The sequence below is a fragment of the Leptinotarsa decemlineata genome, unplaced genomic scaffold (genome assembly GCF_025532065.1).
Source record: "Leptinotarsa decemlineata unplaced genomic scaffold, Ldec_3_MD MMD2_tig00000505_RagTag_RagTag, whole genome shotgun sequence".
NCBI lineage: Eukaryota > Metazoa > Arthropoda > Insecta > Coleoptera > Chrysomelidae > Leptinotarsa > Leptinotarsa decemlineata.
Window position 1 is genome coordinate 2904436 of NW_027412549.1, and position 15305 is coordinate 2919740.

The window sequence follows — 15305 nt, forward strand, 5'->3', positions numbered from 1 at the left end:
ATCAACCTTCAAAGGTCAAAACTTGTGCGAGCTAAGGACTAACGAGGTCTTACCTTTTAACATTTGATTCCTAACACAGAAGCAGCATTCCAAATACTTTTCTTCCCAAAAATTAATCTCTTCTAATCATAAAACCCCTTTCCATTTAGTGAGGGTGAATATTATTAAAAGACGTGATGATCATATATTCGTCCATTTTTCCAGTTGCATTTTCGAATGAAAAACGAAAGCAAGAGACATTCCATTTCATAAACTTTTTAAACGAACTGGAGTTTAAAATCCGATAAAATATAAAATATGCATTATGAGAGAAACTTGCATATTTTTGAAAATAACAAGTTAGGAAATAGATGAAGAAACGATTAAATATTTGAGCCGGCGATTAATAAAGATTTGAAAACTAACCGAAACAAATATTCATCCACCGACCCACAACGTGTTTCTTCCGAAACACTGTAATTTATCGGTAGATTGATTTATTAATTCCTACTTCACGGAACTCTGCAATTTCATTCTCGTTATACTTTAATTGTAATATTATGTAAGAGCCAGCACTTTTCTTCTTTCAGCAATATTTTTGACGTTGTCACACCAGGAACTTTTATAACTTTCAATAGGTCTGGCATATTTCATTCGTTTTAAATTTTACGAGTTTTGTAGATGAGTTCTGTATTCGGAATAATAAGATAATAGTCTGTATTTGAAGACAACAAGAATTTTGTCTTTCAAAATAATCTTTAGCATTTCCACACCTTTCAAAAATTGAGATGGATTCATGGATTAGGTTGTATCATTGATTTTCATTAGAAACATTCTCATGTTTTTCAATCTAACACATATTGGCCAACATGAATTATTAAAACTCAAAATTATCAATGTTCAATGATCCATTTTCAGTCACATGAATTCAATTCATCAAGTAAAAAATCCTAGAAATTTCAAATTATCGTAAAATTACTATTTGGAAAAGCAAATTAGTGACTCTTTCCCGAAAATTTGCTGCTCTGAGAAAAATGAATGGAGAGAGAGGATATAGGCAAATCAAGATCTTCAGATGATGTGGTGCTGCAGGTTTTTCCGGGTTTTCTTGCAACTGGAATCAATGAAGTCGCTCCGGAGCGCCAATTAATTTTTGTTGGTAAATACTTCTGAATTCGTTGAGTGATTTAGCTTCGCGTGAAAATACAAATTATAATTTATCTACGAAAGTAATAATTTGAACTTATTGAAGTTTTGAAATTATTTCCTGACCTGGTCGATTAAAAAAAATTGTGAACTTTCAAAATAGAACATTGAAATCATAAAGGTAATACTAGCGAAATGGCACATAGTCATGAAAAACTTACTCAAACTCACCTAGAATATTGATTGGTAAAATACCAACGGCATCTTTTACTGTATCTACTGCTTTCTTGCCCAAAGAGAAGTCAGCAACAATTATTTTTGTTTTAACGAAATATTTCTCTTCTGAAAAATATAAAGACGATTCATTGATTGGTAAATCGGTAAGTAGGACTGAAATGATTTATGAATATAATATGAATTCATAATAACATTAATAGTGGTCAAAAATGTTTCCGAAGATGTAGAGATACGAGGATGGACTGAAAATTTTTTGACCTCAGCGTTTTTCTCTGCAAAGTAATTGTTCACGAAGGTGATTGCCTCTTCATTTGACGAAAATCTCTGTCCTCCTAGCCCAATTTTTAGATGAGGAAACAAAAAGAAAATCGCTTGGGACTAGATCTGGTGTGAGAGGCGGATCGTCAAGCAGTTTTTTTTCTGCGAATGTGGCTGTTTTCCGCCTTCAGCTTGTCAAGTCATGATGCGTACAATGCTCCCGTAATGAATTTTCTTTTTTGAATGCAATTGAATGAAATAACTCCCATGACTATCCCAAAAAAACCGTCGCCTTCATTTTCTCAGCCAAAACAACAGTTTTTAATTTTTTCGGTAACTGTTTCCCCCTTTCTAGTCCACTGTTTGGACTGTTTGTTTAGGGCGTATCACGGTATATCCAAGTTTCATCTACAGAAATTAATCGGCGTCAAATCTCGGATTTATAGCGCCTAAACTGTGCCAACACAGCTTTGGAAATATTCATTCGAACACGTTATTGGTCTAACGTGGGCAAGCGCGGCACCTAACGCGCGGACAACTTCCTCATGCCTGAATGTTAATTCAATAAGTGCCAAAAACTTTCTATTGAAATGTTCATAACCTCTGCTATCTCTCTCAATTTAATTCGGTGGTCGTCTAGCACCATTGGGTGAAAATTGGCGGTGTTTTCGTCGGTAGTTGCAATTTTTGAACGTCCCAAATGTTCATCGTCTCCCAAACTCTTACGGCCATATTCAAATTCAGCTGTCCAAAATTTCACTGCATAAAATGATGGTGCAGAGTCTCCATACACAGGATTCAACTTATCTTTGATTTGCGTAGGCGTATTACCTTTCAAAAACAAATGTTTAATGACAGCTCGATACTCGGTTTAGTCCATTTTCATAAAATCACTCATATCAACTCACTCGAATAATTGTTACATAACAACTGCGCGTCCAAAATAGCTGAAACTTTGATGGGTAACTGTCAACAAAGGAACAACAACAGTGCTGCTATCTTCATGTCGAGGTTGAACACTTTTCAGGCCATCCTCGTACAAAGGCCGGAGCAATTGATATTATTTCAAAAGTTCAAACTGAAACCGACTATATCCATATACATGGTTGAAATGAAAAATCCAGCTTCTAACCGATTCAATGAAAATACTTTTTCGTGCATCAGAAACGTTTTGGCAATCATTATCAAACAGTGATCATTATAATATCTCTTGTTGATGTCAAAATTCGTGTGGGTGGGAAATGTTTTTGACTCCTTTCATTATATTATAATTCATCTGCAATATATCTACCTAACTTGATTCATATTATTGAAAACTATTCACAGGAAAAATCTCATTTCATCAAACCGTCTGCAGACCTAAAATATGTGCGTAAAGCATACATCGGCCTTGTGAAATATTAGACTCTCAGATAGGAAAGTAGATCTGGTTAAAATGTTAATGTAATTAGAGAGTTCTAATCAACATAAATTATTGTTGTACAATATACTTAATTTCAAGATTCTTACTTCAATCATTACAATTTTGGTTTATTCATCACGCCTGAATCACAAATTTACATAGTTGATCAAAGGAGTGAGGTGTATTTTTCAGCAAATAATTAACTGAATGTTAAACAAAATGATTCATTCGTTTTGTGAAATATCAAATCTGAACTTCATTTTGGCCTTAGAGTTTCCATTTCTTCAATACGTAGTTGAGATTTCTGTACCTATTTCTCTTGCTGTATTTTCCAACCTCTTCTCATTTCTGCTTACGAGAACAACGTTTATCCCTCTTTTCGCCAGCTCTTGGGCGTAAGCTTTTCCTATACCATCTGTTGATCCGGTTATCACTGAAATTATGAAAACAGTTCAATTCCTATATGACATATATATACATATACAGTGAGTAACATATGTTACAGATAAATTCATTTTCTACGTTATTAGCCATTTTCAAGAAAAACCTTGAAACACATCCAATTATGTATTCGAAAAGACAGTCTTTGACAAAAAAAATCCTCTTTCCTTCACCCGCTTCAACGTGACAGCCCCACCCCAATTTTTTTAAATGCAAAAGGGGGTCAAGTGATACCTCATTTTGAAGGGTATTCAATTTTCTGTACAGCCATATCTTTATTTTTCAATTTCGTGCATGCGTCATAATGAAACAAAAAATTCAAAGTGTTGAAAGGTATCACGTAGGTATTCAATTGAATCCGTCCGCGGTACAATATGCCATGCACCTTCAATTTTTTTGTTTGTTTTTACCAACCGTTGTTTGTCAACCGTGACAGCTGAGTGAAAAATTTTATGTTTTCTGTGAACTTGCTGAAGAGAAACAGTTTTGCAGTTGTTGTTTGTGTTTCTTGTTCAGTATTTTTAGACAATAGGTTAAAAGTTCTAGCAATGTCTCATTTGACTGAACGTCAAAGAGTAGAAGTGTTGATACTATTAGGATGTAGGGACAATACTAGAATCCAGAAGAATGTAAGTAAAATGATAAATATCCTGCTCATCACATTTCTCAATCTACCGTTAGTAGAATAGAAACGAAATTTCGTGAATTTGGGACTGTCAAAGATATTTCAAACCAGGCAGGAAGAAATTGGATATTTTGGTAGACATCGAGGAGAATCCACATAAACCTACCCGACAACTTGCCGCTGATTACGACATAAGTTAAAGTTCGATATTGCGCGTTTTTAAAAGTGAAAAGTATCACCCTTATAAAGTACAATTGGAACATGAACTCAGCGAAGACGATCCAGATCGCAGAACTGAGTTTTTCGAATCCTCCGTCTGCGGGATCCTTCGTTTAAGAAAAATCTATTGTTTTCCGATGAGTCAACTTTTTTTAAATGAAACCGTCAACAGACAGAACTGTCGATATTGGGGCCGAGAGAATCCCCATTGGATGATGGAGGCCTACACTCAATATCCCAGAAAAGTAAATTTTTGGGCAGGGATTATAAATATTCGCATAATTGGACCATATTTTTTCAACGAAACATCAACCGGTGAACATTACTTGGAGTTTTTGACTAATTTTTCAGTTCCAACGCTGAAAAGACTTTTTTCAGATGATGGAGGAGTATCTGGTATCAGCAAGATGGTGCTCCAACCACATTTTGAAGCTGACATTCGTGCATATCTGAATGAAATTTTTCTCAACAAATGGATTAATAGACGAGGTGCCATAGAGTGGTCAGCCCGTTCTCCCGACATGCCACCGCTTGACTTATTTTTATGGGGTTACCTAAAATCCAAAGTATACGTCAATAGACAAAACAATATTGAAAGTTTGCTAATCAGAATTAGAGAAGAAATAGAACGTATCACTCCCGAAACCATTCAAGATGTTGTTGATAACTTTCAGTAACGTCTTTATTATTTTCAAGAAACAAATGGCTGTCAGTTTGAACATTTGATCTTAAGACTTTCATTAGTTGCACATTGACTGCTAACGCTTTAATAAATGATTTAAATAACACAATTTGTTTTTTTGACGCGTGCACGAAATTAAAAAACAAAGATATGGCTGTACAGAAAATTGAATACCCTTCAAAATGAGGTATCACTTGACCCCCTTTTGCAATTGAAAAAAATTGGGGGAGTGGCTGTTGAGTTGAGGACGGTGAAGGAGGGGGGATTTTTTTTATGTCACAGTGTGTCTTTTCGAATACATAATTCGACGTGTTTCAGGGAAAATGGCTGAAAATGTATGCAATGAATTTATCTGTTACATATGGTGCTCACTGTATACATTCTCATAGTAGTTCAATTCACATTACGAAAAAAGATTTATCAGTAATGTGTGTATGAACAGTTTTTAAACGGTTTATTGAAATCTATCAATAAAAATTACAACATTCTTTGAAGTATAAAATAATGTTTTCATCATAATAGAAGTGATAAAAAGACGAAATACTCTACCAAAAGTTAATTACAGATTAATGGAAACTCATACTTGGGTTTCATCTTGGAGGGAGGTAGAGTGAATGAATTGAGCAGAGTACTCCAGTTCTACGTGAAATCCTCGACTTACGTAGGCCTCATAATTAGAGATGTGGATAATGACATTCATGAAAAAAATATACTTTCTATACTCTAGAAAACGTAAGCTCAATTTTGAAACCTAAATAACATTTGTTAATTGATATCCCAACCTAACATCATACCATATCAATGAACAATTCAGGTTTCTGCGTGCAATCATGGATTTTTCATACACTGGTGAAATTGAATTGCATGTTTTTGCAGTAATATCTGCAGAATATCGATATTTCACTATCCTCACCATACAATCCATAATTCCGGATATTACTTTTTGAATAAACATCAACAAGTTACCGATTCTGATGGAGTACCTTTCATCGCATATGTGTGATTGATAACTTGTTTATTTTGTGGCAATTCATGTGTGATTTCATTAAAGTGACCTTTCATCGCAAGTACCTGTAGACTTCTGAATGTCTCACAGAAAATGACTTTTTTCTAGTTGGAGTTAACTTTATATAGGGTGTTCCAACGAAAATTGACCCCCCCGTAGGTCGGAAACGGACGTGTGATCGAAAATTTCAAAGACAACGTCCACTTTTATTTCTAGGGGGACTAATTCTGATATAGGAATCATACCCAAAACTTCACCTCCCTGCGGTCAGCAACTACCCCCCCTATTTTTTTCAATGGCATGAGGTGTCAAGTGATGCATCATTCGGAAGGTCACTTCTGTAATTTTCTCGAAATTGGTCCATTCGTTATTGAGAAATTAAATGTTCAACGTTTTATTTAACAAAAAACAGAAAATTCGCTGTCGTTCATTTTATTGAGAAATCAACGAAAGTAATATCAATGGCAACACAATCAACGGATAAAGTATTCAAAATGACCTCCATCTAGTTCCATACAATAATACAGCCTACTTTCGCTGTACTCTCTTTACACCAGCGACCTTCCGAGGTCTGAGCGTGTGAAGATATCTCTATACGCCGGCGACACGACTCTCCTCTCATCTTCCATGGGTCGGGAATTCGGTCTACATGCAACATGCATTGGACGACCTCGAGCGCTGGTACCTCGAATGGAAGATCCGAGTGAACCCGGACAAGACTCAGGCGATAACCATGGGAAGATTATTATCTTCTCCGGCCAGAAAAGTGAGAATCTCTGGAAGGGAGATTGACTGGCAAGCGCGGGTAAAGTACCTCGGTCTTCTAATAGACCGTAGGCACCTTGAACCCGGACATTATGTACGTTAAATCAAATATCGAGGGTCGGATAGCTAGTCTGTACCCTCTGATCAACAGAAGATAAAAAATGAGCTTTAAAAACAAAATTACCATCTACAACACGATGTTAAAGCCTGTTATCATGTATGCTTCAGGCGTCTGTGGACAAGCGGCTCCGTCTAACATTTCCATCCTGGAGAGATTACAAAATAAGTTGATACGGATGATTGTGAATGCTCCGTGGTTCGTGCGGAATGAAACCATCCACAGAGATTTGCAGCAACCTGATTGAACTGAGGATGAGCTTGGTCAGTTTACTTTCAAAAGCGTTCCTTATATTATTGAAGATGTCCGGAGTCAGAAATCGGCATTACCGAACAATTCTCTGCCTTGAAATGATTGACACTGTCTTTTTGAATTTGTTTTTGTTGAATCTATTTGTCGCAGAACAAAAAGTAGATAATTGACCACTGTCATTTTTTCACGAATTATTATTCAGCCATCCTTGTTCACTGTGTTCCAATATGGTTTATTCTACTGTAGAAAGATAAAAAATTGTTGCAACCTATTATCGAAATAATGAATGTGCTAAAGCTGCTGCAAGAATTTATAATACGAATCATCCAGACCACAACGTGAACCATCAATACGTTAAACCAGAGGTGGCGTAAGGAGTGGGCGATGTGGGCAACCGCTCACGGCCTCGCGGTGCAAAGGGCCTCGCACCTCAAATTCGAGAGTGAAATAGAAAAATACCTATGGAAAATCCAAAAAGACTTTCATCTTTGGCAGTTTCATCCATTGAAGCAGATATAGCATCAAATATAAATTACTAACCGATAATTAGGAAGTTCAGTAAAACCAAAAGTTGAAAATTTTTGTTTCTTAAATGTATTCTTTTTTTTATTTTCAACTCTGCACGTAAAAAAGAGGGGTGTTATGAGTTCAATACCTGATTTTCTCGGGATGGTTCTCAGATATGTTTTATGAAAATGACAACAGTCGTTTAGAAGTTACCAGCTTGTCTCCAATATTATGAAGAGGAATTATAGTAATAATAGATCCACTTGAGTGATCGAGATGAAATTAGACATTTTCAAGGGTATGTACAATAACATTTTCACTTTGACTTGATGCTGCAACCAATACAGTCTGCAAAGGACCAACTCCTCGACAACTTATAGGAGACGTGACGTGTTTGGGCTCATTTTAAAGGTCTCAATGAGAAAATAGCCGCCGTGTCAGTGACTTTGACTGGGGTTTCGATACTGCGATCTAGACATGTTTTTTTATTACTTTTGAGTCGGGTTTTGTTTTTTAATTTTGTTTTTCAATGTCCCACAAAAGTACATGGTAAAAAGTTTGATAAGTGTTTTTAAGTGAATGGAAAATTGTATTGCACCACCAGAGGGCCTCGCGTAATATACCTTGCCCACATTAAATTCAGGTCTTGCGTCGCCACTGCGTTAAACAGAAGACCTGCAATAGAGAATTGTTCGGGGATGCCGATTTCTGACTCCGGACATCTTCAATAATGTTAGGAACGCTTTCAAAAGAAAAGTGTATTATTGTATGGAACTAGATAGGGATCATTTTGAACACTTTATCCGTTGGCTGTGTTGCCATTGATATGATGTTAGTTTCCTCAATAAAATGTGCGACAGCGAATTTTTTATTTTTCTTAAATAAAAAGTTTAACATTCAGTTGCTCAATAACGAATAAACCAATTCAAATGATGTATCACTCGACCCCCATGCCGTTGAAAAAATTTGGAGGAGTAGTTGCTGAACGCAGAGGATTGAGGTTTCGGGTATGATTTTCATATCAGAATTAGTCCCCCTAGAAATAAAAATTTACGTGTTCTTTGAAATTTTCGATTACACGTCCGTTTCTGACTTACACGGGGGGGACAACTTTTCGTTGGAACGCCATGTATTTAAAATAACTATAGACAGTTGCTTAAGTAGGTATCTAATTTCTCTCCACCAACATGCGAGTTTTTCGAATTTGTTAGCCTTGTTCTCGAACAGAATCATGCACGATATTGTATGACACTTACATAACTCATGTCATCAGTGAAAGTCATCTCTATTATTTGAAATCAAAATCTCACCAGGAAACTAACCGCGAATCTAATTGTAGATTATAATTTATCCACCATTTGGCTGTGAAAGTAGGTCACGGCTGAGGAAATGCAACTGCAGTGTGTTTGTTGTATGTGGTAATGCCATCCATGCACAATGATCGGCGTGATAATGATTTTTAACAACTGACAGATTAAACAATCTCCAGTGAACCGAAAGTGAAATTGGCAAAGACTTTGAATGTTCAGTGGCTTATTTCCCGAATTGGTGCTGATTAATGCATGAATGCATGACTGAAAATCAATTTCAGAGAACATTAGGAAAACAAAAAAATATTCAGTTTACTTATCGTAACATGTACCTACTACAAATTTTTATCGATACTTGAATATTATTGAAGAAAAATTACTTGTTCATAACACTTTTTGTATTAACTGAAATTATTTCACATACAAAGAAAATAATGAACAATGAAATTAAAAGGGAATTTTGTTGATGTGACTTAGTGAAAACTTGTCTTGTGCCACTTGAAAACCTGAATTAACGATTAATAGTGATTAACGGCGATGTCAAAGAACTGGACAATCTCATATCTGTTTAAAAAAATCTGTTTTGCAAATGCAAATAAAGTTGTAGATCGTCAATTGACTTCGAAAGTAATTTTTATAGGACGAAAACAATTTTAGCTTTCTACTTTTCCATCTCCATGTAAAAAATTGTGGGAAACTTTTAAAGGAAGAGAGAAAACAATTGAGTCCAAAATAATTTTTGTTTCCAAGGACTAATCTCCACTAAAAGTATACCCTTTTTTATTTAAATAAGATTCCAATGACTGGAATTGAATCAAATAACCATATTTATGTCTTGTAACATGAGTGTATTAATCTCATTTGTGATATAAAGTCGTAATGTTATTGATGAATAGAGTCCAGAAAGGTGCTGATTAATAAGACAAGCGTCTCATTCTGAAACTTTGAAGTCCGTCATTTAAGATGATAGTATTCCAAGTAAATGTAATTTCATATCATAAGTACTTGGTATATTGATTATATTATGATTATATTCAACACCTGTATCAATTTCCAGCTCTATATGAATAATTGTTTTTAAGTGGGATGCCTATTTTTGAACATATCACTTTCACTTCCTCAGCGGGGTGAAATTCAATTTTGCTCACCAGCATTTTCTACTATTTGGAATTTAATGTAGGTAGGTAGGTCTAAAGTGAGTGAGTTTATTCGACCCTCCACCGCAACCCATAAGGGTTTATTGTGGCTCACACCTATTCACACTCTGCCAAATATACCCAGCTTCTTAACGAAGCCGATTAGTTTGTATGGTGAGTGGTCTTTCAGGTCAGATGGTGAGAGTACGGATCTGCCGAACTCAAAGAACCTGATTCGGTCCCCAGCGGGGCAGGCACAAAGTATAATCTCTGCAGTTTCATCATTTTCCAGACAGAGGCGACACACACTGTCTTCCGACAGTCCAAGTCTCTGCATGTGATGATTCAAATGACAGTGACCTGTAAGAAGGCCTGTTAGACATTGTAGTTCATCCCTACTGCAGTGCAACAACTGTTTGGAATCAAGCTTAGAAGGGTGAATGAACGCCTTGGAGTGAGCCAATCCTGGAAGATTCTGCCAGAAGTCCATAACTCTTCTTGCCATCCATGTGTTAAGTGTTTGTTTGGCAAAGCCCGAAGCGATGCTAATGACAGGTTCTGGTCCAATGAAGCCACTTGCAGCACCCTCCTTTGCAAGAGAGTCAGTAGCTTCATTGCCTTCCAGGCCAGTATGGCCAGGAATCCAGACATCCAGACCAGAGACAATCTGTTTAGTCTTCCTATCGAGGAGAGTCTTTTTTGGCAGTTTGCTACCAATTTAGACGTAGCTCGGAGCCAAGAGCTTCCAACGCCACTTAACTGTCCCAGAATATTTTTATTGACTTGTGAGTGAGGTTGGATTTATCCAATCTCTCCGCACACAATTCAATAGCGTACATTTCCGCCTAAAATACAGTCGCATAAGTTCCTAGGCAGGTAGATAACTCTATCCTGGGTCTGTGACTGAAAACTCCTGAACCAGAACCGGAAGGTGTTTTTGATCCATCTGTGAACCAACAACTATCTGCTCTTAATATTTCCTTCTCCCGCCGGATCCAGTCCTCTCTACTCGGGAATAGTACTTTATAAGGACGTTCGTAGTTGACAGTTGGAGGCATGAAGTCAGAGGTCATTTCCAGAATGCTGTGACTTCCAATGTCAACCAACAGTCTGTTGCACTCTGCATTGAATTGATTTGTGCAATTGGCAATGTGCACAAGTCTGTAAGTAGTCCATCTAGCCTCTCTTTCCAGAAAAATGTGGAGAGGAGATAGATCTAGAAGGATCTCCATGGCCGCTGACGGTGTGGTACTGATGGCACCACTGATAGCCAGACAAACCTGTCTCTGTAAGCCAGAGAGCTTCGCTTGGGCCGTTTTCTGTAAAGCCTTCGGCCACCAAGCAATTGCACCATACGTGATCATTGGGTCTGACAATCATCACATAAATCCAATGGATTTGTTTGGTTGTTTGGGACCTAAACCCCAAGTTTTACCACAAATCCTTCGATATGTCCATAGAGACAGTCTGGCTTTGTGTAAAATTTTTCCAAGTGAGCGTTCCAGGTGAGTCTTTCATCAAGGGCAATGCCGAGATATTTCACCTCCGTTCCAAATGAAATGACCACACCATTGAGGAAAAGTGGCGTTAGATCGTCCAATTTCCCTCTCTTGGTGAAGGGGATTAACACAGTTTTGCTGGGGTTGACAGACATCTGCTTCCTCAGGCACCAACTGTGAACTACGTCCATCGCGCTTTGGAATATATTACAAGCTACCCTCCCCGACGTGGACCTTGCCAGGATGACAAAGTCATCTGCATAAGCTTGCAGATCAACTTTTCTTCTGTCGAGGGCATCAAGCAGACTATCCACCAGGAGCGACCACAGAAGGGGAGATAGTACCCCACCTTGAAGGCAGCCCCTGGTGAACCCTGACCCCTCGCCTTGAAGAGTCGTAGTTGCAGTTCTGTTTACTAGCATGGCATATATCCAGCCAGTTATGGTCGATTCTATACCCTTTCTAGCCAGAGACAATCCTATAGATTTAGATAGTGCATTGTCAAAATGCTCCTTCAATATCAAGAAATACAGCAACCGCAATCTCCTTGTTGTCAAGGGATCGGGAGATTTTCACAACGAGGTTGTTTAATGCTGAATCTGTTGATTTGCCGGTTTGATAAGCATACTGGTGGTTATTCAGTTGGGATGCATATAATGCTACCCTCTTGATACGTCCGTCCAGTATCCTCTCAAGCCCTTTCAGCGCAAATGATGTAAGGCTGTGCCCATAAAGCGCACCAAACAGTCAGTTTTTGTGGATGTAACGGTGTTTTGACATACACTTGAGGATTACCTTTACTCCAAATGCGACAGTTTTGTTTGTTGACGTAGCCATTCAACCAGAAGTGCGCTTCATCGCTAAACAAAATTTGCTTATGAAAATTGGGAACAACGGTAATCTCGTTTTGGGCCCATTCGACGAATCTACGCCTTACAGAACCATTATTTTCGAAATAAAATTGCACTATTTGCAAGCTTTGTTCAGGCGTGAGTCTATTCATGATGAATTGCCAAACCAAACTAAGAATAAATCACTTGACAGCTGTTAAATCGGTCGCCATCTTGAAAAGTAATGCCAACTTAAAGTTCTATACCTCTATAAAAAACACCCATTAGTTGACGCAATTTACAGCAACGTAGGGCTTACAATTGAATTCTTGTTACAAAAAAATTAACGCGCTTCTTGGTATCTTTTGATGAAAATGAATAAAACTGATGGATTATTGAATTCCATTCATTGACATTCTTCACATTGACACTGACAGACACAGTGACCGTAATGAGGATGAGTTGATATTAGAGCAAGATGAAATCAGCTGGATTTTCCACAGAAGAAACGCAATATATGTAAAATGGTTGGAGTTGAAACAAATTTTCAGTTTTATTTTTTGAATCTGAATATACACAACTTCGCAGTTTATTATTATATAACAATTTCGAAGGTACATTTGAGAAATAGGTTCCAATACAATATACCCATAGAAGGAGATTTTCCTTCAAGGCATATTATTGTATCACAAATGGTAGTACCTAGATCAACAATATTTGGAACTATCAGAATCTTATATCTGATACATAATAAAAAAACTTCAATAGTATCTTTGGAAGAAATCTGGCAAATCTGCTAACCTCCGAAATTAGATAAACACTAAAGAACAGTCACCGAGTCACCGTGATGTGAAAGAATGGTGAAAAATTTTCAACTACAGAATGGAGTTATTCAAAAACTTGCAATAACTTTTTTTTTAAACTTGAAAAACCGATGAAGGAAAATAAAGAAAAGGACATGTTCCAAAGTTTCTAACGGCATCAAAAAAAATAAATTTTGTTCAGAAATCAGATATCAGTCAAATAGGGCTGTTTTGCGTCTATCAATTCTAGAAAAATCAGAGTGTAGTTAAAAAAATGCTATTACGTTATTTACTTCGAACACGGCACTAAATCTCATCGAGTAACGGCAATTACTAATTGGTAAATAACTTCAGGTAATGTATGCATTATACAATTCGATAATAATCGCATTGCTGACGATGTAGCCATATACAGAGAAAGTTAGATCGAATATCGATTAACTACGTAGGTGTGTTCTATTCTGTTCTTCAGAAGAAAAATGTCCTTTCAACATTTTAATCACCCATCTATTCCTATTCATACATTGGAGAAATACACATTGAAGAAATATACATTGAAGAAATATTACAACGCTGCAACCAAAATAACTATATTCATTTCAAAGACGTTCAATATCTGGATCACAGAAAAAATATTTTAGTTCATCGAGTTCAGATAGAAACTCAACAAAAACATTTCTCCCTCTCACAAGAGTTGCGTTTATTTAATTGAAGAGAGTAAGGTAGTTTTGACATGTGGGAACATTGTATCATGAAATAAGAGTGAAAAATTGAAGATTTTTGGTGGAAACTGAAAGTTGTGAACAGAGAACTGGGTTGAGCACACAGAAGACGTCAAACAGATTATATCGGTGTATTCTGTTTTGGGTATGATTGAAATACTCAAACTAATGAAATGATTGACAGCAAGTCGAATCATTATATTTCTCATATTTATTTCGTTTCTTTTGGCAGTTAAAAATCCGGGCTATTGAGAGATATATTGACAAGAGATTGAAAAAAGAAGGTGAACTACAGGAACATTCTTAAGGCGGTCAAAGAGCGGTGCCTGTGCGAAAATAGTGATTCACATAGGAGTTTATTCCACTTACACGCAGTTCTCCAAATGAAACAGTTCTTGAACAGTGAAGTTCGAGGTATACTGAGTTGAATCTCAAAACGATGAGCAACCACAGTCCGTCGCGTATTTCTGATACGTACCCCCTGGAATCGAATGTGCCAAGTCACTTGAAAACTTCCCGTGACAGTATCTATAGAAGAGAGACAAATCTCCAACCCTTCTTCAATGTTCCAGACTATAAAGGTTGCAAGTGATATTCGCGTTTTCAATCAGGCGGATGGCTCTCTTGGATGGAATACAGCAGCTTCAGGGTATTCTTAGGGGCGGAGCTCCATACATGAGAACAATACTCCAAAAAAAGTCTGATTTGAGCTTTATAAAGCATCAAATGTTGCTGCAAGACATATTGGTGTCCATTTTAACCCCCCAACAAACTTATTGAAGCAGAAAATGGAATTTCTGACCTGAAATTATTGCATCCGTTTCGAAGACAGTTATCTTTTTGGAGAAAACCGATACCTCGGTTTTTGTGACACTGAATTGAACCTGGTTACTTTCACCCCAATTCGAAATTACTTTTTGATTCTCATTAAGATACGCAACCTCCTGCTGCCGGTGAAGATGTGCATGTGCCGCCGATGTCCTGGAATCCAAATGGAATGACGAAACAAGATTGCTGTCGTCAGCAAAGGAATTTATTGGATTTTTGTTTTTTTTTTCAATAAGTCGTTAATATACCATAGAAAGAGGGTTAGAGGCAATATAGATCCCTGGGGAACACCAGCGTTGACAATAGAAGTATTCGAGAGAACGTTTTTTCAGGAAGCTAACACCAATAAACAAAAATTATCCGACAAGCCATAGCTTTGAAGTTTGGCCAGCAAACCTCATGCCACACACGGTCAAAGGCCTCAGAAATATCCAGCGCTATATATCTTGACTCTCCATGTTTCTCGATTGCGTTATTACAAATATGGGTGACATACGAGAGAAGGTCACCTGTTGATCTTTGTTTCCGAAAGCCATATTG

The 15305-nt window shown here is 37.1% G+C and overlaps 1 protein-coding gene across 4 annotated transcripts in view; it reads right to left on the reverse strand.

The window, feature by feature from the left end:
* The window catches only part of LOC111517846 (hydroxysteroid dehydrogenase-like protein 1), a 110696-nt gene that overhangs the window by 12313 nt on the left and 83078 nt on the right, over window positions 1–15305 (reverse strand). For all 4 annotated transcript variants that reach the window (XM_023174128.2, XM_023174129.2, XM_023174132.2 and 1 more), the window contains 2 exons: window positions 3333–3455; window positions 1357–1467 (listed from right to left, as the gene is read on the reverse strand). In XM_023174128.2, coding sequence (XP_023029896.2) covers window positions 1357–1467; window positions 3333–3455 — 234 coding nt within the window. The remainder of the gene's footprint in view (window positions 1–1356; window positions 1468–3332; window positions 3456–15305) is intronic.